Source organism: Artemia sp. Qi Xiang Cuo, chromosome 10 (genome assembly GCF_049724085.1).
Source record: "Artemia sp. Qi Xiang Cuo chromosome 10, ASM4972408v1, whole genome shotgun sequence".
NCBI lineage: Eukaryota > Metazoa > Arthropoda > Branchiopoda > Anostraca > Artemiidae > Artemia > Artemia sp. Qi Xiang Cuo.
This window is the reverse complement of record NC_142803.1, coordinates 26,598,909-26,625,435: the sequence shown is the minus strand read 5'-3', so window position 1 is coordinate 26,625,435 and position 26,527 is coordinate 26,598,909. Positions and strand designations below refer to the sequence as shown.

General features: G+C 35.8%; 1 protein-coding gene across 2 annotated transcripts in view; it reads right to left on the bottom strand.

Moving 5' to 3' along the window:
* Window positions 1-1,641: 1,641 nt before the first annotated feature.
* The window catches only part of LOC148947623 (uncharacterized), a 98,931-nt gene continuing 74,045 nt past the window's right edge, over window positions 1,642-26,527 (bottom strand). For both annotated transcript variants that reach the window (XM_089096174.1, XM_089096173.1), the window contains exon 6: window positions 1,642-1,998. In XM_089096174.1, the coding sequence (XP_088952300.1) occupies window positions 1,693-1,998 (306 nt within the window). In that variant the 3' untranslated portion in view covers window positions 1,642-1,692. The remainder of the gene's footprint in view (window positions 1,999-26,527) is intronic.

The window sequence follows — 26,527 nt, the reverse complement described above, 5'->3', positions numbered from 1 at the left end:
AGTGGACATTGTCCGTTACGCTTCAACCTAAAATCAATCCAATCTTTCATGCCTTAGTTCTATGACTATCTACCTTAGTTCTGCCCAAGGAATGATGTATTTACGGGATGGATGATAGACTTATCTATCAACAAGTGAATTGAAATCATTTTTATACAATCCTAAATAGGGCTTATCCAGATTTGTCTCTCACTCACCCAGACTATCTGTCTTGGCTTCTTCTACAATTAGCCAATACTTGATGCCTGCAACTACTTGATTTTAATTAATCAAGGCAGATAGTCTGGGTGAGAGGCAAATCTCGCATAAGCCCTTTTTAGGACTGTATAAAAATTATGTAATTTCACTTGTTGACAGATAAGTATATCATCCATCCGCTCATACATCATTCCTAGGGCAGAACTAAGGTAGATAGTCATAGGACTAAGGCATGACAGATCGGATTGATTTTTATTGACACGTGAGAGACTATGTCCACTGGACTTGTATGCAAAATGGAGGACTGAATTTGCTTAGACTCACAGGCGAACAAGTGACGCAAGCCTAATAGGCTTGGCCGCTTGTAGTCTGAAGGTGGAACACCGTGTCATAGGATTGACAAATGACCAATAAGTCCCCTGGACTCGCTGGCGAACGACGAGACTTATAGATTCAAGTGTTTGGTTAAATGGCACGGGTAAACGGCGGAAGTAAGTATGACTCTCTTATTGGAAAAATACTTGTGTGTTAGCTTTTGGAAAAGCACGCCCGCCTAGAGTTTCAGGCAGGTTGACCAAGAATCTAAAACTGACACAGGACCGTTAGATTGCCTGGAATGACAGACAAACAAGGCACGCCCACCTATGGTCTCAGGCAGGTTGACCAAAAATTTAAAATTGACACAGGACCGTTAATTTTCCTGGAATGACAGACAAACAAGCGTCCAAATGCTAAAAGTGGGGCCCCAACTACCTAGAGTGTCAGGCAAGTGACCCAATTCACATAGCTCAGATAGTTGATCTAACAAAAAGTTTATTAAATATTGGTTTACCAACAAGTTGCCTGGAATAGCAAGGCAAACAAAAAACCCGAAGACCAGTGACTGTCAGACCAAACCTGGTAACTTATCACTGAAAGAAAGAAAATATAGCTGACCCTTCTCCAGAGATAAATTTATGAGCACCTGATACTCAAAAATGAAAAATACAAAGCCGCTAATAAATCAGTAAAGAAAAGCACTCGAACAGACAAGCTGAAGCTGGTTGAGCGTAAGCGACCGAAGACGAGGAAGCGGAAATAGTAGGTAGCTCCTGGGCATTGCACCGATTATAAAATGAAATAGCTGGCAAAAGATCTGTCGAGGAGGTCTGAGCCTGATACCTCGAAGAGCTGCTTAACAGACCACCTCAACAATCACCCTCAAATATAGGCGGAACTAAGTTCTAAGACAAAAATACATATTCAGAATTTACATCTTTTGACAAGTTTCATTATATTTGTCCAATTAACATAGTTTCAAATTATTCCTTCTAAATGGATTCTATTTTTTTTCTCTCTCTCTCTCTCTTTGACTCTCCTTTTTTTTGCATTTTATTTCGCTTTTCGCAATTGTCTTGTTTCTTTTTTTCATTTCTCCTTTTCCCTTCAAATTCCTCATTTGAGCTATCAAAGTTTATTCAAGTAAAAAACAACAAAAATACACACGAGTAAATGCTACTTAAAACCGTCTTCTGTTGCATCGTATTCTTCAGGAAAAAACCTTTCCATTTGGCTTTCAATATGCTTTTCTGCTCTAAGTCTTGCCTCTTCCGCATAAAAGTCTTCAGCTTCCTCATCAGCTTTCCTTTCTTTCCTTGTTCGAGCCTCCTTCATTGCTTCCTGTTTCTTAAGAAAAATACGAATGAGCTTCGAGGAATCAGCCTTGTCATTTACTTCATTCCGTAATGGCAAGACTAGTGGTTGTGGAAGTCTCGACACCTTTTCTACTCTTTGTCTGGATTTGTTCATCGCAAGCACAATCTAAAAACATAAGGTCCTCAAGAAAAGCAACAATTTATTTTTTTGGCTAAAATATTTTTTTCTGGCAAACCTAACTGAAAAAATACCCTTCAAACACACTTGCACTAATTTCAAAACTTCATAATATTTTTGGAAGTACTTCGGAGTGTCATCACTTCAGAAGTAGTATATTTTTTACTCAAATGTCAGTATGTTTGTCCACTTTATCATATTCTTTATTAAAACTTCTATGAATGGAAAGGGGCTGTTCTTAGAGAAATAAATTTACTGGCTGAAAAGAGCAGAAGTCTACGCAGATTCTTCCTTTGACAGAATGATCGAGCTCTACACTGCAAAAAAAAAAAAAACATTTGAAAGACATGAAAGGTAGGCCAATCTTTGAAAGACTTTAAGAAAAAAAAGACAAAATCTTTTGAAAGACAAAAAAGGTTTGGAAGAGCTCAGATAAGAAGGGATCTATGCCCTAAATTCAAGGAGGACGAGATAGTAAAGCCTAAAATAAATCCGGGTTGGAAAGGAATACCCCCATAGAGGAATTTAAAGCATGTAATTAAAACATAATATACACTAGAAGTTATATTTTTAAAACCTATTTTCAAGAACCAATTTTTATCACCTCTCTAGTCTCTTTAGAAAACTCCTCTTTAATATCAAACTGACTTAGGAATGAGATAAAAGAGGTGTAGAGTATAAAGCAAGGTTAGTGAGCACCAAACTGTCATATCCAGTACAATTTGCGAAGTGCTTCAATATTTTGTCAGAGTTCTTGTGGCCCCTGTGTGACACATTGGTAAATAAAATATGGGAGGGGGGGGTTATTCCTAGGGTTTTCCCTTAACAATTAAGGAGCAATTAAGTTGTAAATTAACATAATGAAGTGAAAGAAAAGAATCTGTAAATTCCTGATAATTATGCTACTGAATATAGAAAATAGAAATATAGAAAACAAGTACTGAATATTGAATACAGAAAGCTGAAAACTGAAAAAGAACCGAACTGAGAACTAAAAAAGAACTGAAAACTGAATATAGAAAACAAGACTGGTTATGTATAATTTTTGTATGTGAAGTCTCTTCACTAACCTTATTTATTCGAGAAGTATAAACACTTTTATTTTATGCATGTGAATATATTTAAAACTGTTGATGGTAAAGAGATTTCTTTAATAGTGAGAAGAGGATCCATATATGTCAATCCAAAGCAGATTTCCACTTTTCTTGCCTTTAAAATGTTTTTTATGTTTTAATTTATCATGAAATATTTTATAAATACTATTTTCTAAATTCATTGAATATTAATTTACATATAGATACACGTTATTCTTACTTTAAGCTAAGTCATTTATAAAAAAAAAAAAAAAAAAAAAAAAAAAAAAAAAAAAAAAACAGATTATCTCTTGGACCTTTGGCAGCATTTTGCGAACTCTTCTGAATATCACTGTTAAACTACAGTCCAATCAAAAATATCAACAATCTTATTCTTCATAATTCATGACCCTTTATGACTAAAGTAAGTATCTTTTTCTGTCTTTTTGACTAGCTGTTTGAGATTCGGGACCATTGTTTATCAGTTTTACGTAGAGTTTTTTCTTTTATAGATAGTTCATGCTTTTTCTAAAAGATATGAAAATATTTTATTTTGTTTACAACTGATCATTTGAATAACAATTAGTATTTTTTCTAATATGCATTATCACATTCTGTTGTGGAACCAGCACTTTTTTTTTATTATACCGACAGCTTCAGTTGACTATAAGAATGTTGCAAGCGCATAACTAATTTTGTTCTTGTGACAATTGTGGACCTCCAGCCAGAATGATGAATGAGACTTTACATTTTGGACAGCTGCATACAATTCTTGCCAGGGTCCAAAAAAGACAGATTTCTTCTATCCTTAAGCCAGAGCCTAAAATGTGAAAGCTGAAGAGAAATTTTAGTCTCTGTCAGTGACAACATTCTGAAGTTGTTCCCCCAAAGTTAGTTTCTTCGAGCCGTGATTCTGCTTTCAAATAAAAAGCTCCGTTCAAGGAGGCAAGTGTTAATTGAAGGTAGGTTAAAATTTAAAAGTGCTTAAGATTTATAATGGCTCCCAGGCCCCATTCAAAATAATTTCTTAGAGTAAACAGTAGATAAATGAATAGATCCGAAAAAGGAAGAATGTTCCCATCAGTTCAAAAGTGCTGCCATCTAATTTTAAAACCTAATTCTGTTTATGATTTCGGCTGAATTTGTCATTTAATTTTCTACGTTTGGGACTGAGGCAAAGAAATGGCATCACGTGTATATCCTAAAATTTGATAGTTCTATCACCGCTAAGGAAATTGGAGCTTAGTTTTTGTTCATTTGTTAGTAGTAATATTAGAAAGTTGGGCAAAAGCCAAGAAAAACTTCTAAGCTAAGTGGGTTACAAATTTTTCAGTGCTAAACAATGGTCCTTGGTGAGCTGATAAAAACATTTTATATTAAGTTTTCATACAAAATTCGATCATGGGACACACCCTTTTCAAAACTTCAAGAGACAGAAAACTTCAGTGTTTTGGTACACAACATAGGCAGCGCAATCGCGCTGCCTAAGTAAAGAACAATATTGGCACAATGTACTGTTTATTTTTTTTTCTTTAGACCAGGGCACTTCGTTTCGAAGAAGTTGTCATAGAAACGGGCTCATTCGACTGGAAATTGGAGTGGCTTGTGCCCTTTTTAATAGTCAAAAGTGATTGGAAGGAGACTAACATCCCTTCCACGCCCACCATTTCCCCAAACACATCCAATCAAAATTTTGAGATAGCCATTTTTTTCAGCGTAGTTGATTTCCAGTTAAAAATTATGTTTTGAGGAGGACACTCCCCCACAGCCCTCAGGGCAAGGGTTTAAGGTTATGCCCTGGGGGCATATAAGATTTTAATAGAAAATGTTGTCGTATAAACTTCAAAAAGGGCTCATTCGATTGGAAGTTCAAAGGGTTAGTGCCCTTTTTAATATTCGAAAGTGATTGGAGGCAACTAAACCCCTCTCAAGCCATCTTTTCCCTAAACACATCCAATCAAAATTTCGAGATAGTTATTTTGTTCAACGTAGTTGAAAGTTTTGGAAACTAGGTCTTTGAGGATGACAACCCTCTCCCCCCCCATAGTCCTCAGGGTAAGGGTTGTAAGTTATGCCCAGGGGGCATAAAAAGTTTTTAAAGAAAGTGTTGTCTTATAAACTTCAAAAAGGGTTCATTTGATTGCAAATGTAAATGACTAGTGCCCTTCTTAATAGTCCAAAGTGATTGGAAGGCAACTAACACCCCTTCCACGCCCACCATTTATCTAAAGACATCCAATCAAAATTTTGATATAACCATTTTGTTCAAAGTAGTTGAAAAGTCCGGAAACCATATCTTTGAGAATGAAACTCCCCACAGCCCTCATGGTAAGGGCTGTAAGTTATGCCCTGGGGGCATACAAGGTTTTTATTGAAAGCTTTGTCATAGAAACTTGAAAAAAAGCACATTCGATTGGAAATTCAAAGGGCTATTGCCATTTGAAAACTACTTTGAAATCTCAAAGTTGTTTTTGTTCAAAGTAGATGAGCCCTCAGGTCAAGGGTTGTAAGTAATGCCCTGGGGCATATAAAGTTTCTATAGATACTGATGTTGTAGAAACTTTAAAAGGGCTCATTCGATTGTAAATTAGAAGGGCTTGTGCCCTTTTCAATAGTCGAAAGTGCTTGGAGGATAACTAACACTCCTCTCACACCCACCATTTCCCCTAACACGTCCAATCAAAATTTTGAGATAGCCATTTTGTTCGACGTAGTTAAAAAGTCCGGAAATTATGTTTTCGAAGATTACACTCCTCCCACAGTCCTCAGGGCAAGGGTTGTAAGTTATGCCCTGGGGACATATAAGTTTTTTTTTATAGAAAGCGTTGTCGTAGAAACTTCAAAAAGGAACCATCCGATTGGAAATTGAAACGGCTAGTGCCCTTTTTAGTAGTCGAAAGTAATTAAATGGCAAGTAACCCCCCTCTCAAGCCTACCATTTCCCCAAACACATCCAATCTAAATTTTGAGATAGCCATTTGGTTCAACGTAGTTGAAAGGTCCATAAATTATGTCTTTGAAGATGATATAAGGTTTTTATAGAAAGCGTTGTCGTAGAAACTTCAAAAAGGGCTCATTCGATTGAAAATTGAAATGTCTAGTGCCCTTTTCAATAGTCGGAAGTGATTGGAGGTCAAATAACCCCCCTCTCACACCCAAATTTTCCCCAAACACATCCAATCAAAATTTTGAAATAGCAATTTTGTTCAGCGTAGTTGAAAGTTCTGGAAATTAAGTCTTTGAGGATGACAACCCCCACCCAAACACTAAGGGCAAGGGTTGTAAGTTATGCCCTGGGGCATATAGGATTTTTATAGAAAGCGTTGTCGCAGAAACTTCAAAAATGGCTCATTCGATTGGAAATTCTATGGGCTAGTGTCCCTTTTAATAGTCGAAAGCGATTGGAGGACAACTAACCCCCCTCTCACGCCCACCTTTTCCCCAAACACATACAATCAAAATTTCGAGATAGCAATTTTGTTCAAAGTAGTTGAAAATTCCGGAAATTAGGTCTTTGAGGATGGCAACCCCCCTCCCTACCGTCTCTGGGTAAGGGTTGTAAGTTATACCCTAGGGGCATATATGGTTTTTTTGAAAGCTTTGCGGTAGAAACTTGAAAAAGGGCTCATTCACCTAGAAATTCAAAGGGCTAATGCCCTTTTTAATATTCGAAAGCGACTGGAGGACAACTAACCCCCCTCTCAAGCTGACCTTTTCCCCAAACACATCCAATCAAAATTTTTAGGCAGCCATTTTGTTCTACGTAATTAAAAATTTTAGAAATTAGATCTTTGAGGATGATAACCCCCTCAGAGCCCTCGAGACTAGGGTTATAAGTTATGCCCTGGAGCATATAAGGTTTTTATAGATAGTGATGATGTAGAAACTTCAAAAAGGGTTAATTTGATTGGAAATTAGAAGGGCGTGTGCCCGTTTTAATAGTCGAAAGTGATTGAAGGATAACCAATATCCCTCTCACACCCACCATCTCCCCAAACACGTCCAATCAAATTTTTGAGATAGCCATTTTGTTCGACGTAGTTAAAAAAGTCCAGAAATTAAGTTTTTGAGTATGACACTCCCCCCCCCTAGCCCTCAGGGCAAGGGTTGTAAGTTATACCCTGAGGGCATATAAGGTTTTTTTATAGAAAGTGTTGTCGTAGAAACTTCAAAAAGGAATCATTCGATTGAAAATTGAAACGTCTAGTGCCCTTTTTAATGGTCGAAAGTGATTGGAGGGCAAGAAACTGCCCTCTCACGCCCACTATTTCCCCTAGCACATCCAATAAAAATTTTGAGATAGCCATTTTGTTAAAGGTGTTTGAAAGGTCCAGATATTAGGTCTTTAAGGATGACAATCCCCCCACAGCCCTCATGGCAAAGGTTGTAATTTATACCCTGGGGTATATAAGGTTTTTATAGAAAGTGTTGTCGTAGAAACTTCAAAAAGTTATCATTCGATTGGAAATTGAAAGGGCTAGTGCTTTTTATATAGTTGAAAGTGATTGGATAGCAACTAATTTCCCTTCTAAGCCCACCATTTCCCCAAACATATCCAATATAAATTTTGAGATATCCATGTTGTTTAACGTAGTAGAAAGTTCTGGAAATTAGGTCCTTGAGGATGACAACTCCCTCACAGCCCTCAGGGAAAGGGTTTAATTTATATCCTGGGGGCATATAAGGTGTTTATAGAAAGCGTTGTCGCAGAAAATCAAAAAGGTTTCATTCGATTGGAAATTGAAAGGGGTAGTGCCCTTTTTAATAGTCAAAAGTGATTGGAAGGCTTGACATTTTTATAGTAAAGACCGATGTGGGTACAACGTATTATTATTGTTTTTTTGTTTAGACCAGGGCACTTCGTATCGAAGAAGTTTTCTTAGAAACTTCGAAAAGGGCTCATTCGATTGGAAATGGAAAGGGCTAATGCCCTTTTTAATAGTTGAAAGTAATTGGAGGGCAACTAATCCCCCGCCCACGCCCAACCTCCCATTTGCCCATTATGTTTAAAAACTAAATGTTGCCTTAAGATTAAATCAAAATTCAATGTGTTAATGCTAATTCCCAATAAGCCCTCTTAGCAGTATCCCAAGAATGACTGACGGTATTAAATTCAAACTTTTGGGGCTACTTCTGCTCGTAAAATTCTACCAAATCAAAACAGTGTAAGTGCATCCAAGCTATCAAAGAAAGTAAACAGATTTTTTTTTGCGAATGGTATCAAGTTTTCTATTTCAGATCAACTAGAGGAGGTGTGAAACCAAATTAAGCACTACTTTTGGTGTCCAGATTTTTAAAAGGGTGTATGTTGTTAAAAATTGCTGAAAATTTTGCTCCAGCCTACAAATTGCAGGCCAATCTATAAAGTCTTGAAAAACGAAAAGATTTAACGTATTATTTTCCTTTTCCCTGAAAAGACTATAAAACGAACAGAAATTAATTACAAAAACTTTTTCCACAAAATAAGTTTTTCAAAGAAAAGTAAAGAACTCCATTAAACCAAAAATGAGCAAATATAAAATCAAATAATCCACCAAGCGTGAAATCTACGACAGATCAGCATCGATAAATAAATGAAACCCAAACCGAACAGAAATTACAATAAAAAACCGAGTCAAACTCAAAACAAACAGAAATTAACATGACTAGGGCTCAAAACCCCTATGCCCTCCCAAAGCCAGAACATAATTTGCACTTTACTGAAAAAAAATACAAATGAATGTGCATTGTCAGTTTAATATACAAATACTGATACTTAGTAATCAAGATGTTAATATTATTTGATTTATTAAAGTTATAAAAGTAAACATTTATATATTTTCAGTCAAGTGCAAATTATATTCTGGCCTTGGGAGGGCATAGGGATTTTGAGCCCTACTCATCTTAATTTCTGCTCGTTTTGAGTTTAACTCGGTTTTTTATTGAAATTTCTGTTCGTTTTGGGTCTCATTTATTTATCGATGCTAATTTGTGGTAGTTTCACGCTTGGTAGATTATTTGATTTTATTTTTGTTCATTTTTGGTTTAATGGAGTTCTTTACTTTTCTTTGAAAAACTTATTTTGTGGAAAAAGTTTTTTTAATTAACAAGAAAGAAAAATCGATTGAAAGTTTGTGCTAAAATCAGCTAAGTTCTTATTTGGTACAAGTAAGCAGGAGGCACTAAGTGGGCTGAATGCTCCTCCCCCTCCTCGGTAGCTTTTTAACATAAAATTTAGCATGTTGAATGTTGTTTGAACAGAAATCATGCAGTCTGTAAGAATAGAGAAACAATGTGGGCGACTAACCCTTATAACTCTCCTCCTCCAACACACCGTGGGCCCCTACCCCATTTCCAGATTATTAGGAGAAAGGCATGCTTAGTGCACCTTGTTTGATCATACAAGCATTCTTAACCTGTATGACAAGAAATCCAAAATGGGCCCAAAGCCTCTCCCTCACTTCCTTTCTCTACTTTTTAATAAAAAATTAGGCATGGGCACCTCGTTTGAACAAAAATTATACAAACATGTTCAATGCAGTATTATTTAAGGTACAAAGTAGGCACGTAGCTCCTCCAACCACTTTTCCTCCCATTGCGAACATCTCAGCAGATAGATAGCCACCACGCCCCTTGTTTGGCCCGGAATAACATAAAGAATTTAAATTGGTACGATAAACAACCGAAGTACCAGAGGCCCTTCAATTTTTCACTCCCCATTATCGAATTTTCTTTAGCACAAAGGTAGGCATTCTGAATTTGGTTTAACCGGAATCTTGCAAATGTCTTTAGTCTTTATGATTCAAGACACAAAGTAAGGCCTTGGACCCTATCCTCCAACTCTGTAACAGCCCTCGACCTTTTTTATCACCAACTTCCTAGGAGGAAGGTAGGCATATTACCCGTTATTTGAATCAGAATTACACACGGATTTTCAATAATTATGATTAAAGAACTAAGGTGGACAAGAGCCTACCCCAATTCTCCCACCAAAGTTTCAAAACAAACCTATTCATGCCGGAGTTTGTTTGAACCAAAATCCTACAAAAACTTTTTATCTTTATGACTGGACAACCAATTGAGGACTGGGCATCACCAACGCCCTTTATACCTCCACGTCAAGACTATCAGCCCAAAGGTAACCATGTTTCACCTTTTTTCAATCTACGCCGTGCAATAGTTTCAATCTATATCCTTTAAAGAGTAAAATGGGCCCTTGACTCCTCTAATATCCCTTTCTCCCCTATCCAACTCAGCTTTTTATCAAAAAGTGTAAAAGTTGCATCCTACTTGAAAAGAATCATATGGAAAATTTCAATCTCTATTATAGGAGGAGCAAAGAGGGCATGTGTCATATCCAACAACAACAACTTTTCAACAAAAAACACAAACAGGCTTTTTTTCATCAATTTGCTTGAAATCTGCGAGGCAAGTACTTTAGGCCAATGAGATATGAGAAGGATGATTTTAACAGGCATAGTCCATCTTCTGCATGAGAGTGCTCAGATCTACTACGAACTTACAGAGCAAGTGATTTGCACCATCAAATAGACAGAATAGATTTTCAGCGTTGAAATGCCAAAACAAAATGTCAAGATGCGCTTGAAATTTTGACTTTTCGTCTTTACAGTCCAAATGTTAAGTATAAATATTGAAGGATTCCTCCAGTATCACGAAGATTGACTTGTAAACAAGAGCCATAAAGCTGTTCATCTTCAGGGACATAAATTTTTGAACTTGTCTACCTTTTAATCGTTTCCAATCGTTTAGGCTAAAATATTCGTCCTGCACACTAATGGTTATGTATGTGGGACATTATATACGTGGGAAACACTCTACATGTGTGGAACCAATTATATATGTGGGAAACACTAAATCTTGTAGTAAATAAAAAAAAAAATCAGTCTGTTTTTACAACCAAATCAGGGCCGTGTCCAGGATTTTTATTCAGAAGGGGAAGGGGTACCCAAAACGTCGTATTCCACGGGTTGAGGATTAAGAGTTTTAACCCCTGTATTTTTAAAAACCAATTTAAAATCGGAGGAATATTTTTTAGCGTTATAGGGGAACAATTATTATTTACTGTATTTTAAGGACAACTCTAGGAGCCTGAGACACTTTTTGGAGGGGAGGGGGCTCTGGACACGGCTTTCCACAAAATAAACTTGGATCAAATAATTGGTGTTGTATTTTAGGCAAAGTAATGTAGCCTTCGATTTCAAATGCTTTGCTTTCAGAAATGACAGCAAAAATTTAGCTAAATTTTATGTTTTTGGACAAAGAAACACAGTAGTTACTTATGTATACTACTAATACTACTATCAAATATGTAATTTACAATAGGCAATTCGTCAAAAGTAACTGCACTTAGTTAATTGCGAAAAACGAAACCAGTGTAGTCCCCGCAACTTTTCTGTTGGTGAAGCGGATCAAAGATGGCTGCATCCCTTTGAGTTTCCCAAGCAAAAAAATCTAGTTATTGTCTACATTTGTGCTTTTTCCATCCAAAGAAAGGATAAAAAGACAAACACGTGCCTCAAACTTGACATTAAGAAAAAAAAACAAGTCAAACTTGGGTCAAGTCTTCACAAGTCAAGTATGCTTCCCCCTCACTCCATGCTTGTCTTATCCTTTAGGACTTGATCTGGATCCTAAGCAAAACGATTTATTTTTCAAAGGCAATGAATAAACCGAACTTCATGAAAAAAAAAACAAAGAATAAACCAAACTTCATAAAATCTTACAAGCCTTATGAGTCGGGAGGGGGTGAAGGCATGAACTTGATGGCATTGTACCGTGAATAATATGTGATATATTTAAAATATAAAAATATTGTTTCCTTCTAAGGATACTTCCAATATAAATGCCTCGCAGCATTCCAGACGTTTTGTTTTATATATGTGAAGTGTGGAAAAGCTACCGGTCGAATTACGGCATTAATCAAGGGAGACGGTTTTGAATTTCGCGAAAATACTTGGCAATAAAAAAATCACGAGACAATGTCTTATACAAAGTTTCAGAGGAATTTTCAAGTTATCATAGGAATATGAATGTCTAATCATCAAAATATTGAAAATAAATTATTTGACAGTCAGTTAGTACAATAATTTTAGGTTTCAAACATAATGAATCATTATCGGGCTATCCACGGGCGTTGGGCCAATAGGGAAATATCTATTAAAGCGCAGATTCGAGAATGTGATATAGTAAAGAAAAAGTGTTTTTAGTGAGACATTATATTCCTACCATTCTGCGATACACTCTGAATTTATCATTCTGATCGCATTACTTATATTTGTACGTTGCTGTATACCTGAAAATGTAAGTCTCAATAAACCCATTACTTTTCTATTTGTGTTTGTTCTTATTATATGCCTGTATCTCACCGCAAAGTAGATAACTAGTTCAAATGTCTCTATTGGAAACGATCCTAAGGAATCTGATTTCTAATTAACACTAGAAGTAATCCATAAGGAGACCCAAGGAAGCGTGGTTACATTCCTGGATTAATGGTTGGAGAACTTCTAACCTACTGTAGTTACATATTTTATTTTCTCTCATAGGGAGTGGCGCGGTCATTTTTCTACCCCTCCGTTATACTCATCCCTTTCCCCCCTTACGAATGATGCAGCCTTTAGCGGCACAAGTTTATATCAACTTAGCGGCTTAAGGTAAAACCTAAGCGGTACAAGTGCAGCAATTCCATAACGGCGCAGGTGGCGCGATAATTAATAATACAGCTTAAATCCTTAATGTCAAAAGTGCCACGGTCATAAGTGGTACAGGGCCGACAACCACACAAAATTCCCCCGGTGCAAGTGGCGCAGCCGGTAGAAAATTCCCCCGGTACAAGTGACGCTGTTGGAAAACTTGGAGGAAAACATGCAAACTAGTTATGCTACAAACTTCTTAATTTAAATTTAAATCATTGGATAGATACAGACTTATAATAAAAAGTGTATAGGCCTATAACCGCTAAGCTATAATAGGAAACCCTTTTAGAATATCTCGTAGGAGATAGCAGTCTCCCTCAAATAGGTTAAGTGAAAAAGTATTGTGAGTGTATAATTTTGTGAAGTTGGTTTAAATATTTCAAACGCAAAAATGTCAGAAGAATTAAGCGAACTATTTATTGCACAAACGTTGGTCGCGAAAAATGTAGAAATAACAAAATCTTTTCCTTAATATGATGGAGAAACAGATGTCGACGAGTTTAAAATCCAATTGGACAAATTTTTATAATTAAAAAAAAAACAGAGGCAGAAACGGTAGTCTGTATGCTCCTCCTAAGATAAAAAGAGCAAGCTTTAGCCTTCCCACAGCTAATTTAAAATGCTCTAGGGAATAATGTATGTTGTCATAAAAATACATTATAAATACCGTTAACGAGGCTCAGATTAGATGTATCGAAACAATTTCAACAAAAAAATTGAAACACGGAATTGCAAGCTTTGATCATTCATAGATTGTGAGAAACTATTTACATCATATACAAATTCCAGTAGAAGCAATATTTGGAAAAGGTTTAGGAGACTTCTATGAAAAAATCATGCAGCACACCCTTCTGCGAAGACTTACCCCATAATTATGTAGCATGGTAGTATCCAAAAATGTTCAAACGCTAGATATCGCTGTACAGGAGGTCGGCCGACGGGTCGAAATTTACATGATTGTGGCAAACCACAGTAAAACAAAGATAAATAGCCTAGGTGAATCGACCGCAAGACTAACCTCCCTTGAAGATCAGGCTTCTCCAAATTTCTTTTCAAGGGATAAATCCCTAGTGCCACAAAGAAATAGAACGCAAGAACCCACTAGGCAGAAAACAGTACGTTTTCAGCCCATTAAACCAATCAATTATACAAATAGTTCCACAATCGTAATATGCTATAATTGTAATCAACTTGGACATATTGTGAGAGTGATATTTTAAGCCCAGCGATATAATGGTACCAGGGGATACTGTCCGTATTACACACAACCATGGCAACCATTTGTTCGGGAGAACAAATTTTAGTGCCAGTGGTGCACAAGGCTATAGCCTGGGAAGATTACACCCACCAGTACCTCACAATGCGTACCAACCGAATTTGTGTAGCCCTCCCCCCAATAGACAAAACAATTATCAATTCGAAAACCAAATTACTTTTCAGAACGATAATGTGGAAAGGATAATATACAGAAATTCCAAAAATTTACCGACGGGAAACGCAAATTTTTTAAGGCAGTGGCATTTACGGTTCACATCAGTACCTGGTTGTAGCGCGAAACAACCAAACTACCATATTGATAAATGGCGAAATCGGCAAGCAAATATAAATCCTTTGGTTAGAGATCACTAGGGCAAATCTAAGTCCCTATTGCGGACACCGACGTATGAAATAGATCCGCAGGGAAATGTGTCAGGCCCCTCAGAATAATAAATTGGACCCAGAAGGGGCCCAGAATATCTTATAGGTTCACTTCAATAGTAGTACCGTCCTTTAATAACAGTAATAATAAGTTATCTATATTTAATTATTTTTTTTGTGGAAATTATTCACTTTAAGACCCTTATTTACTTTGGTGCAATGGTTAATTTCGCAATCTGATGTGTATTTAATACATTGCTTTTGTATACCGCACGACGAGAAAACGATGATGACCACAGTTTAATAAGCGTTACGGGACAAAAATTGAGTACAGAAGGTTCAACTTGCCCTGACGTAAAAAGGGATTATAGAATTTTTCTGACATACTTTATAATATGCAACAATTTTCCGTATGAAGCCATCATAGCCGCTAATTTTTTTTAGGTCGAATAAAGTATTACTAGATGTAGCGAACGAAAGGCTCATATACCCGGCAAACTCCAAGTTTCCTACTTTAACAGGTCATAGTCGAGTTTTTGAAGCGGGCGCAAAAGAAAGTAAAATTTATGGTAGTGTACTTACACAATCTTTCTCAACTCGTTTCCTGCCACAGTGGAAATGATATAACCAGGATCGTGCTGCCTTTTCCTAGGAGACATTAAAAAAGTGACGTAGATTTAAACAATAAGTAGATTAAATCGGCTAATACAAAAATAGGAGATATGCGACGATATAGGTCAAATGAAATGAAGGAAATAGTGGAATTATGGAAAAAAGTAGTGAACCCAAATACGGTTCAGGCGCAACCAATGTTATTGCCGGATAGCGCCAGTCTAAATTTAATAGACAATCAAAATAAAGAAAAATATTATGGATTCGCAATACGGAAAACAAAAGTCCCTCCCAAAACGATGCAAAGAATTCAAATATCACAGATGATTGAACCAGTGGATAGCAAATCCAAAATATGGCTCGCGATCCCGTCGAATGAAATTCCTGAAAATCTGTTATGCGAAGAACAGAATATTTCTTACGACAAAGGAGAAGGTTTTATTTGGGTAACTAATAACCACGAAAATGATACAATTACAATAAAAAAGGGAACATGTCTAGTTCAAATCCAAGTTATCTCGGAGAATGATTTAGATAGATGGGAGAACTTCAAAAGAAACCTAGTTAACGACATTAAAACGTCAATTAACAAATACCCTCTAACTAAATCGCAATTTTTAAACAAATTTAATATAGATCATATTACGGACTTATAACTTAAGAAACATTTATGCGAATTATTGAAGAATTTCAAAGATGTGTTTTCCGAATCTGAAGATGACATCGGACTGATACCGTTTTATGAACATTCAATTCTAACGACCGGTAATCCTGTCGCGGAACAGCCATATTGTGTACCGTATAAGCACAAAGAGTGGTTAAAAAATAAAATTCATGAATTAGAAAAAATGAGATTATACGTCCCAGCATAAGTCCGTATTAAGCACCTGTGATCTTGGTCCCAAAAAAGAATGGTGACCGGAGACTCGTAGTAGATTATAGAGCCCTTAAAAAACAAGTAGTTAGTGATAAATTTCCTTTACCAAGAATAGATAAAATTCTTGACTCTACCTCAAGTAAAAACAAATTTATGACTCTTCTGGACCTGACTCAAGGTTATAACCAAGAGAAAGTTTCTAAAAAAGATGTCTATAAAACTGCGTTTTCTACAACTGAATGCGGTTCCTATGAATACTTAAGAGTACCTTTTGGACTTTAGACAAGTTCAAGCACGCTATGTAGACCCTTATTGCATCTATTAATTGGATTAAACAATATCATTCACTTTGTTGATGATGTCATATGTATAGGAGAAAACGCTGAACAACACTTAGCAACACTAGCTAAAGTGTTCGAGAAATTCAGAGAGGGCAATTTATGCCGGCCTGAAAAAGTAAATTTATTTCAACCTAAAATTGAATTTTTAGGAGTAGTGGTGAGGCAAGGAGAGATATCCCCAGACCCAGATAAATTAAAATGTTTTAAAAACCTCAAACGCCCCAGAATTATGAAAGAATTAAGAGGAATTCTAGGCCTTACTGGCTATTTTAGAAAATTTTTGCGCAATTACGCCCAAATTGCGAAACCCCTCACGGATTTAACTAAAGGGAACTCCCAAAATGTTACCTTGTTCCGGGAAGCTCAAACTTCCCTAGACCGTCTCAAAAAGGCACTCACTTTAGAACCAATAATAACGCTGGCTCATTTGGAAAACGGACAATTCGTGGTCACAACCGATGCTAGTTCGAAAGGCATCGGTGATAGTCTTTCGGAAATAATTCCCATAGGAAGCACTGATCCTTTACAAGGACCGTCTAATCAAAAAGTAATAGAAAGAGTTATATGCTATTCGAGCAGAACTGTATCAAAAGGCGAAAGTAATTATTCCGCCACAAATCTGGAATTATTATCTATAATCCACCACTTGGACAAATTTAGACACTATTTAATTGGTAGAAAATTTATACTACGTTCAGACCATAAAAGCCTGCAATACCTGCGCACATTCAAAAACCCCACGTGAATCCTATCTAGATGGATTATGAAAATCCAAGATCTAGATTACGAATTTGAATATTTAAAAGGTAAACAAAATGCAGCTTGTGACTTCTTGATTAGATTCCCAGAAAATACTCCGTCGGAGATGAAAAGCAACAAGTTTTTACTTTATGAAACTGAGAAACCGAGGACGCCGTCGGAAGCCGAGGAGAATGAAATTAACGCTATCAATACTAAGAGTAAACATGAATATAAGAAAAACAAAGTCAAAGACACAATAAAGGAAAATAAGGATAACTAATGTCCCTTGTCATTAGAAAATGTAAAAAGAAATAAAAAAAAGGATGAAATGTGCTTAGCACTTATTAATTATTTTGTGAATGATGATGCGTTACCAGATAAATTCAAAACTCTTTGAAAAGAAATAGATAATTTTTACTATGATCTTGATGAAGAAATATTATGAAGAATTGTGACTGCTAAGGCAAATAGAAACCAAACTTCAATGATACCTGTCTTACCCCAAAACTTAATAATACCTGCCTTTGAATATTTTCATTCAGATATAGGTGGAGATTTATGAATAACGAAAACTTTCCATAAATTAAAACAATATTTTTATGTGCCGTCGGCATTAACAAAACTTAAAGAATTTTTATGTAAATGCGAAGCGTGTAACTTAAGAAAAAAACCCAAGCCTATCTTAGCCCCCGATGGGAAGAGTCCCGGTAGCGAGGTCCCCCTTCGATATTGTCTCATTTGATTTATATGGAACAAGTGGAGGCTTACCTATTTCCAACAGGGGCAATACTTGTATTCTTTCAGTTATAGATCACTTTTCGGGATTTACTTTTGCAAAAGCATTAAAGAATCAAGACGCGTACGCCACGAGTAAGGAATTAGCGAAATTATTTTTAAAGTTTGCATTCCAAACAAGGTTTTAAGTGACAACGGAATTAATTTTGTATTAAAAGAAACAACAGACTTAATGAGTTTTCTTAACATAGAGAAATTGGTGACGTCCCCTTATCATCCACAAGCTAATGGTAAAATAGAAAATAGGCCTAAAATATTTTCGAATGTATTAAGCATTTATACAAAAGACATTAGGAACGACTGGGATCAATTCTTACCTTATTTAACTAACATATTCAATACTGCTTATTCAGAAACAACCAAAAAAACCTTTTTATTTGTTATTTGACCGCGACTTCAGAATACCGTATCGTAGTATTGTCGAATTTCAAAATAATTATAATAACTCAGAGGATTAGAAACAAGAGTTCATAACAAGAATGAGGAAAACCTGTAATATACTTAAGGAAAGAGCTGTAAAAATGTAAACCAGGTGGATATCTAAAAAGCCTACGCAGATCCAAGAGAACTATAGATCTCAAGAGACGAAGTTGTGTCTAACTAAGAAATCAGGCGAAGACAGAAGGCAAAAAACTTTCCAATACACACTCTAGACCGCATTGAATTGTCAAAATGTACTATAACGATTTTACTTTTAAAATGGCCAACCCCGATAATGGAAGAACTTACAAGGCACACATTAGCCGAATAAAAAGAGCCAAATTTCCGGAAAGATGGGTATCGCGTCCCTCTTCTACCGAGTCGTCAGACGCAGAAGACGAACCCCCTAAATCAAGGATAGCCGATTTAAAACCATTTAATTTCAAGCAAGAATATTTCGAAAATGATAGTGATGAGGAAAACTTTGAAGAATTTTTAGCCATGAAAAACCTAGTTATTCCTAAAAGAAAATCCCTAATACCAGTAAAAATAACATCCCCGAATAGCCGAAAAAGTTCGTCGTTAGAGAGCACAGGAGAATAAGATTATACGATATCTCCGAAAATCCAATTTTTTCCTGATAGAATTTTGACCCCTTGTCCCCCCAAAAGATTTCCAGACGATATGCTTTACCCAGCAACCCCAATAGAGAGACCCCTGTCGCTATAGGAGGAACTGAACAGAGCTGTAGAAACTCCAGGTATTATTGTAAAGAAAACTCCTCCCAAAGATTCAATTAAAACAAATCTGTGAGAAGCTATGGATCTAATAAATTTCCCCATAAAAAAAGGAGCAAAGTACATTGCCTTAGAATCAAACTCCCAAGGATGACCAGCAAGGACAATATCATGATATAACCGTGTCCAAGGTCAAGCCTAAACAATGGACTTCATGGAGGGAAACACTAGTACAAGAAATGCCCCATCCCCCTGAAAACATGGCATTTAAACAGTGGAGGAACCCCTCAAAAACGTTTGATTCCTCTCAGAGCTCTGTCTTTCAAATCTCCCGAGTTGAAAACTCAAAGCGAGGACTTAGAGAATAAACCTTCTACTTCCAGAGGAGTAGAAATTTATAGTTCCGAAGAATCTGACGGCAAATCAGACCATGTGGTTGTTAAAGAAACGGCAATGTCAAAATCAACTTCAGCGGCCGAGCATGCAAAAGAAACAAAACTGAACGGTCAAGAATTTTTGAAAAAACAATACAAAAAGTTTGATCTTATATCCCTAGCAAAACTGAAAAAGAAAAAACCGCAAGAAGTCGAGGAGAAAGTAACGACACAATTGGGTAGAACGGTTAAAAGCCTGATAGATGGAATTACCCTTAATCAGTACAGGATTAAGAGATTTTTAATGGATAGCCGTCATAGAGGAATAATAATTTAAAAACTTTTAGCTCACAAGTAAAACTCAAACAACTATAAAAATGCTATAGAAAAATTTTGTTCTACATATATCAGTTCCCGAAAACAAATTCTAATTAAAAAGTCACATTGCATATAATTAATTCGAATAATTTCCTTTAATATAAAAAGTCTACCCGTTCCATTCCAGTGCGATGTATCCAGTCCAACTGAAAGAAGCCGGGGTGTTGCCTGACGGTTTAGAGTGTGGTGGAGAATAATATTGAAGTTTCCCGGGCCACACCCCGAGCAGGTAGACTGGCCCCCCAATCTCCCAATTCCAGGACAATTCCCAATTCCAAAGAACATTTCAAGTGAAATTAAATTGAAAATTTGTGGAGGCACTGTTAACTATGAGAACAACCCAAAGGTTAGGCTAAGAGTTTTTATATAAATGACAATGTTTCATATTGTACCTCCCGAAGCAGTATTATCGACTGTAAAGCTACATAATTTGATTTCAAATATAAATGGCTAACAAAACAGGCCTGATATAGGAAGCTTGTGATCGACTGATGACGACAAGTGGTGTTTAAAGTTAAATTTGGAACACTATGCCTACTGAGTAGCCCCCTTACGAAAGACAACTGTACCTCTACAAAAATGAACCAATCAATCGAACAACCAAAAAAACCCAATTATCGAAATTAAATGACGGATTCTATATGGTGGGAAGATTGTGTTCCGTCAAAACTACAAACGGTGTTTCGTTCAGTTCGTCGGAGAGACAGTTCCTAGACTCCTCCATGAAAATCAACTTATATTTCTACAAAATGACCCATGGAAACCATTCCCAACTCAGTATTAAGTTGTGTCATCAAACTCAATTAGATGGACCATGTTTTGTGGGAGGTCTGGGAGGAGCTCGCCTTCAGGCAGCGTTTGGTTTGTTGAGGTCGAGCTCGTCCTCAGTTTTCTTATGAAAAAAAAACAACCCATGTTCTAACAAAGGCTGATATTATCAAAAACGAAAATTACCAGTACAAAACGTCTAAGTATGAACTGATCATTTTCAGATCATGGCAACAGAATCAAAGCTTATCCGTAAGGCGATAATCGATACTGAATTTATCACAATAACGAATGCGAAGGAAACCATTATATATTCGGCAGCTATGTTGGTGGTTGACAAAAAAGGAAATCAGATATATGCGAAAGAATGGGATTTAACCTACAATCTTAAAGGGTACGCACCCCACACTTATAAGTATGGATTAGCACTCCCAAATACCCCTAAATATCATCTGGCTAGAGGGAAATTCAAAAAAAAATATAGGAGGAGAAGCGTGAAGTAACTTAGTTGTTTACAACTGTTAATAAAACGTCTACAAAAGAATCTCAGTATCAAATATTTCTACTCTAAAGGACCCACTCAAACAGACCTTTTACTCCTTGATAAATGCAGAGCCCCCAAAATTTGCTATAATCTAGAAAAAATCTCCAATGTGTCAAATATGAAGGCATACATCATCCTTTGTCAGAAATCAAATATTAAAAAAAAACTGTATTCAATCCCGAATCCGAGGACTATAAACTCCAGAGTAGTATGTTGTTTCTAAAATGAATTAAAACACACCACGTAAAAAGAAACGCATATAAAAATAATAGCAAAAAAACTAAAAGAAGATTCTAAACTCTAAACCTAACAAAAAAAACATCATAACCTCTGTTTTCGAAATTTTTTCTTCGCAAATAATAATAATAATAATGAATCAAGTGAATAAATATTAATGAAACAGCGTATACTCTACGCAAAGGTAAACCATTCATTTACCTCTTTGCTTAGAGGAGTAATAACCTTACGAGATTGATAACTATCTAGCATCTCGATAACTATCTATTAGTTATCAATAATAGGAATATGTAACTATGGAATAAATTAATCGCATATATATAAATTATTTTGTCTTAGTGCAGATTCTAATAAATTTAGTAGCAATAATAAAAATAATCTTATTAAAAGGCTTATAATGAAAATAAGTTACCAGCGTATTCATATGTTGCTTACTCGAAAAATATAATATAAAATTAAGTCGTATAGTAATCATTAACTAAGTCTTTAAGGTATATCTCAACCAGTCATAAAGGCATATCACAACCAGGGTAAAGATATGACTTCCGTAACCATTCTAATCCCAAGATATAATCCATAAACAGAAATTCTATTTTGCTTTTACAATTTAGTTTTGTTCGAGCAATGCAATAAAACAATTCAAAAATTGAATTGATATAAATTAATATAATAAAATAGCCCAAGTTAAAAGTTAAAACGCCCTAACTATTTTGAAAAAAATGAATTCCGCAAAGATAGGTAAAATTAATGATAAATTAATTCTAGAAACAAACAAAAAGATGAGGCTTAAGAATATCATCATAGTTCTCGTTGTTCACGCAGCCAACCAAGATATCGTAAAGCATGGAGTAATATTCAAGCATGAAAATTCATTGCTAGCTAGCCATAATGCATGGAAAATTTTTATGAAATTGGACCCCAAACCCTTCAAAACCATGTTTCAACAAGTAACAAGACTAGAGAAAAACGAATGAACACAAAGAATCTATATTTCAATTCCTAAGGTCGGATAAAGGATTAAAGGCCAGTAAAATAATGCATAGTAAGGATAATAAAGTTTCCAATTCCAGTTATCCCCAAACTAAAATCAAAATTCGTAATAGATGACTTTGATAAGAAAATGGCAGAAATTGATATGACACTTGGAACGAGCACTAAGGAAGATAGAAGGAAAAGATCAGCGAATAATAGTGAATACTTGTCGAGAGACTTTACTGCAATGAAATCCACAGAAAACTCCAAATTACTGACTACAAGGAAAGGAAAACATTATGATGGAAATTACGCAATGATAAAAGAACTACCAAGCCTTTGGACTTTTTTCAAAGAATCATGGCAAAGTCATGCTGAGAAGAACGTCACGAAACGAATATCATACAAACTAAGAGAGGAAAATGAGAACATACAAGATACTAACCCAAGTGAATTAGACAAATCAAGAAACAATTTCTCAAGTATCCAACAGGATAATGGATAAGCAAATCTCACAGAAGGAAATGAAAAAGATATCAAAACAACCAAACCTACGTATGAGACCCCAACCAAAGAGACAAAATCTTCAATATTGGAAACCGCGGCAACCCTCTTGCCAGAATTCATAGCACTTCGAAACAAATCATTTGGAAATTCGATCATATTTCCTCTTCTGAAACCCCCGATACGTACAAAATGTACTGGGTCAACAGAACCAAAATTTATACGCACAAATTTCGTTAAAATGTTCCTTATAGAGATACATTCAATATTCATGGTAAGGCATACCAAGCGACAAACAATTGAAGTACAAGAGCTTAGGCCAGAAGATAAGAAAAATAACTATAAAAAAGAGTAAGAAGATAATTAAGTACATAAGAAATGTTGGACAATAGACAGTAAACGTACTTGGGCTAGACTAGCCGTGGTCGACGAGCCAAAAAAAGAAGTTATCTAACCATTACCTAATATAAATGAGAAAAACACCCCAAAAGTATCATCTCATCAAGCCTTCTTAATATTATACAGACAAAGACTACAAGCCTTATTTGAACTATTTAATACGGAAATACAAAAATTAAAACAAAGTACCACGAAGCTTTTTGAAGTATTCATTCGAAGAAATAAATACCGTAGGTCTACAAGCCTAATTCCCATCATCGGAAAACTCGCCTCCCGCCTTTTTGGTTTGATAACGGAGGAAGACTTAAACATCCTGAGGGAAAATGTAAAAAAGTTAAATAATGCCATGAACGGAATGTTACACGTCCAGAAGATACAAGCCAGTATAACAAATTACCAGAGAGATAAAGTTGAAATTATATCTAAGAAAATCTCAAAAACTGTAAACGTAATGAATTAATTAAGGAACTTAGTGGATCGCGTGGTGACGGACGCGAGCCTTACCATGGTATTACTGGATATAATAACAATGTCATTACTAACCCTAGCAACGGACGTTAGTAAGTTCGAAATCGCATTATTTGCCCTCACGGGAGGAGCCTTGTCTTACGACCTGGTAGACCCTTCTAACCTAAAAAGTATTTTAGACGAAATAAAAACGCACCTAATGTTTGGTTAACATTTACCCATAGAAGCAGAAGTATCAAATGTATTCCTTTACTATACTAAATTAGAAGTTAACATCACGGAAATTAATGAACAATTATTTGCAGTAGTTACGATTCCATGTATAAGCCAACAATCCATATATGACTTATACAAAATTTCGACCTTCCCTGCTAATATAAAGAAGACAAATTCATTTATGACTATAACACCGGAAGCAGAGTATTTACTTGTTGATCACGATAGACGAAAATACGCACTAGCTAATCCACAAGACTTAAAAGATTGCGTATCACTCAAAAACCTAGTATGCCAGCTTACGTTACCTATTTATAACGTCAAATCTGTATCTTGTATGTTAGATATATTTTTGAAAGACACACAACAGGAAGAAATACCTAATTCGTGCGAAGCTTTGATAGGGAGTACTAAACGAGAAATATTCATACACCTTAGAAATGATCTTTGGCTATTTTCTGTTCCAAAAGAAACTGTTGGAACTTAGTCTTGTTATAATAATAGTGAAAGAATCGATCCAAGTTACAGGACCGAATTACTATTACAAGATCTGGGTACGATAATCATAAGACAAGGATGTCGACTTATAACTAAATAGTCAACAGTTCAAACGCCGTTAATAACCACGAGCACAAATATAATAAGTCCTAAAATTACCAATTTTAAGGCAATCAACCTGTCGTACACTATTCCCAATATAGAAAGTGAGGAAATGAAAACCTCAATATGGTCCAAAATAGAAAAGAATAAAGGGACATTACCGCTTACAAAATAAGAGAACCATTAGACTCCGAGATCCCCCAATTTACTAATGAAGACCAGAGATTAACGCACGTGGATAATAGATACGGATTATTCTCAACCAATTTCTGGTGGAACATGATACTGACCGTATGTTTCGTATTCGCGATTTCCCTGATTGTGAGAACCTTACTGACTTTTAATAATGAAAGAATCATGGGACTAAGAAGGCAAAACCCAAAAAAAGAAAACGGGGAAACAACGGAAATGCAAAAGCTCAACCCAGGATCCCACAAAAACATCCAAACATAAAAAGAAAAAACTTTGGAAAACAAGTGGGTTAACAGGTGTTCTCTCGTCCTTGCTATGTCTGATTGCCTCATTGTAATTCTCATTTAAGTAAAATTGTGTGGTTACGACACTGCAACATGTGTTTCCTAAGCAGCAGGGACGTACGTTAACAATGCAGGCTTGAGATATATTGCAAACTGAGACCTCAAACATGATAATGCAACGTAACTTATGTTTAAATTGTTATTTGAAATATTAGGTAAAATGAAGCAAGGGTCGAGGGAAATTAAAACAAAGTGTTTTGAATAGCATATACTAATGGGCATTAAAAAAGAACTTACTTAAAGTTAAAGGATACAATCTCTTATTTAGCAACCTTTAAATAAAAGAACAGAATAACTTCCTATGCTTTATATATACCCATGGAAATTCTATATATTTGAAACCAACATGATAATAATGTCGTTTTGTTAAAATCAATATATGTGTAATAATATTAGTGTATTTGTTCAATATTGTCTTGTAGCGTAAAATTCACCATAAATGTACCCAATCGTATTACCTATTATGTATTAGGACTACTCGTTTCATAGAACGTGTGATTCTGCCTCGTTGTTTTTATTACAGGAATTGGAATGAGCTATCGGAAATCATTCATTACAATACCTAGTCCAGTGCAGATACAACCTAGTAGCATCTATTTTCATCATCCCTCAACCAACGAAGAGTGCTCACCATAAATTACAGGCAACAAAGCTAGGACGAAAATTACGGTTACCTTTTCGATCGTTGTTTCCTCGATCACAAACCATATTATGTATCAGGTAACACTATCTAATAAATCTCAGTATCCAGTGCATTATCGAACTATATAAACACATCAATCCTGACAACCCCATCGACCAGTACAATATACATTTACATAAATATCCTCCTGATAGTTGTTTGGAACCAATATACCATGTAATTGTATAGTTACGATATTAGATGAGCCCAAACTATGTACGCGTCAAAGCATTAAGCGTTAAATTACTTTCGACAATTTCTCGGAAGCCATCCTATCACCTTTATCAAATGCGAAAAGTTCCTATCTCTGTTATCCCATAAATGTTACGAGATAATTTCTGAAAAATGAACCTGGAAACTAACCACTGAATTACAGAAACCAAAAGTAACCCCAGTGACTAACCCCTCAGTGACAATATAATCTTCCCACAAGTTAAAGACGATACGTTGAAGAAGTTACTAAAGTTTGATGTCGACCCATTCCAAATCCAAACATCAATTCCCCTGTGATTAACCAAGGAATCACCGCAAAAGCTAATAGATACAAGCCATGCACGAACAATTTTAGAAGAGAACTATAACCTCTAAGTGCACGAACGAACAATTTTATACGAGAAATACATTCTCTATGTGCTTCAAAATAGCCCAAGAATAAAATTCTAAGAAGAGAGTCAACCCATCTATTACCGGCACGATCCCAGTGTTCAACCCCTTAACGATAATAAACTTCCTAAAGATAGCAGGTGGGAAAGAACTTTAATATCAAAATTCCACACACCTGTACCTGGAAGTATCTTCCCGTTTGACAATTAGAGAAAGAGTTTCGTCCAAGATGAACATAACCATGCTCGAACTATTCTGTGAAGAAACTTTATTGTAACTGTTTTAAAATTTTTTGCACAAGACGAAAATA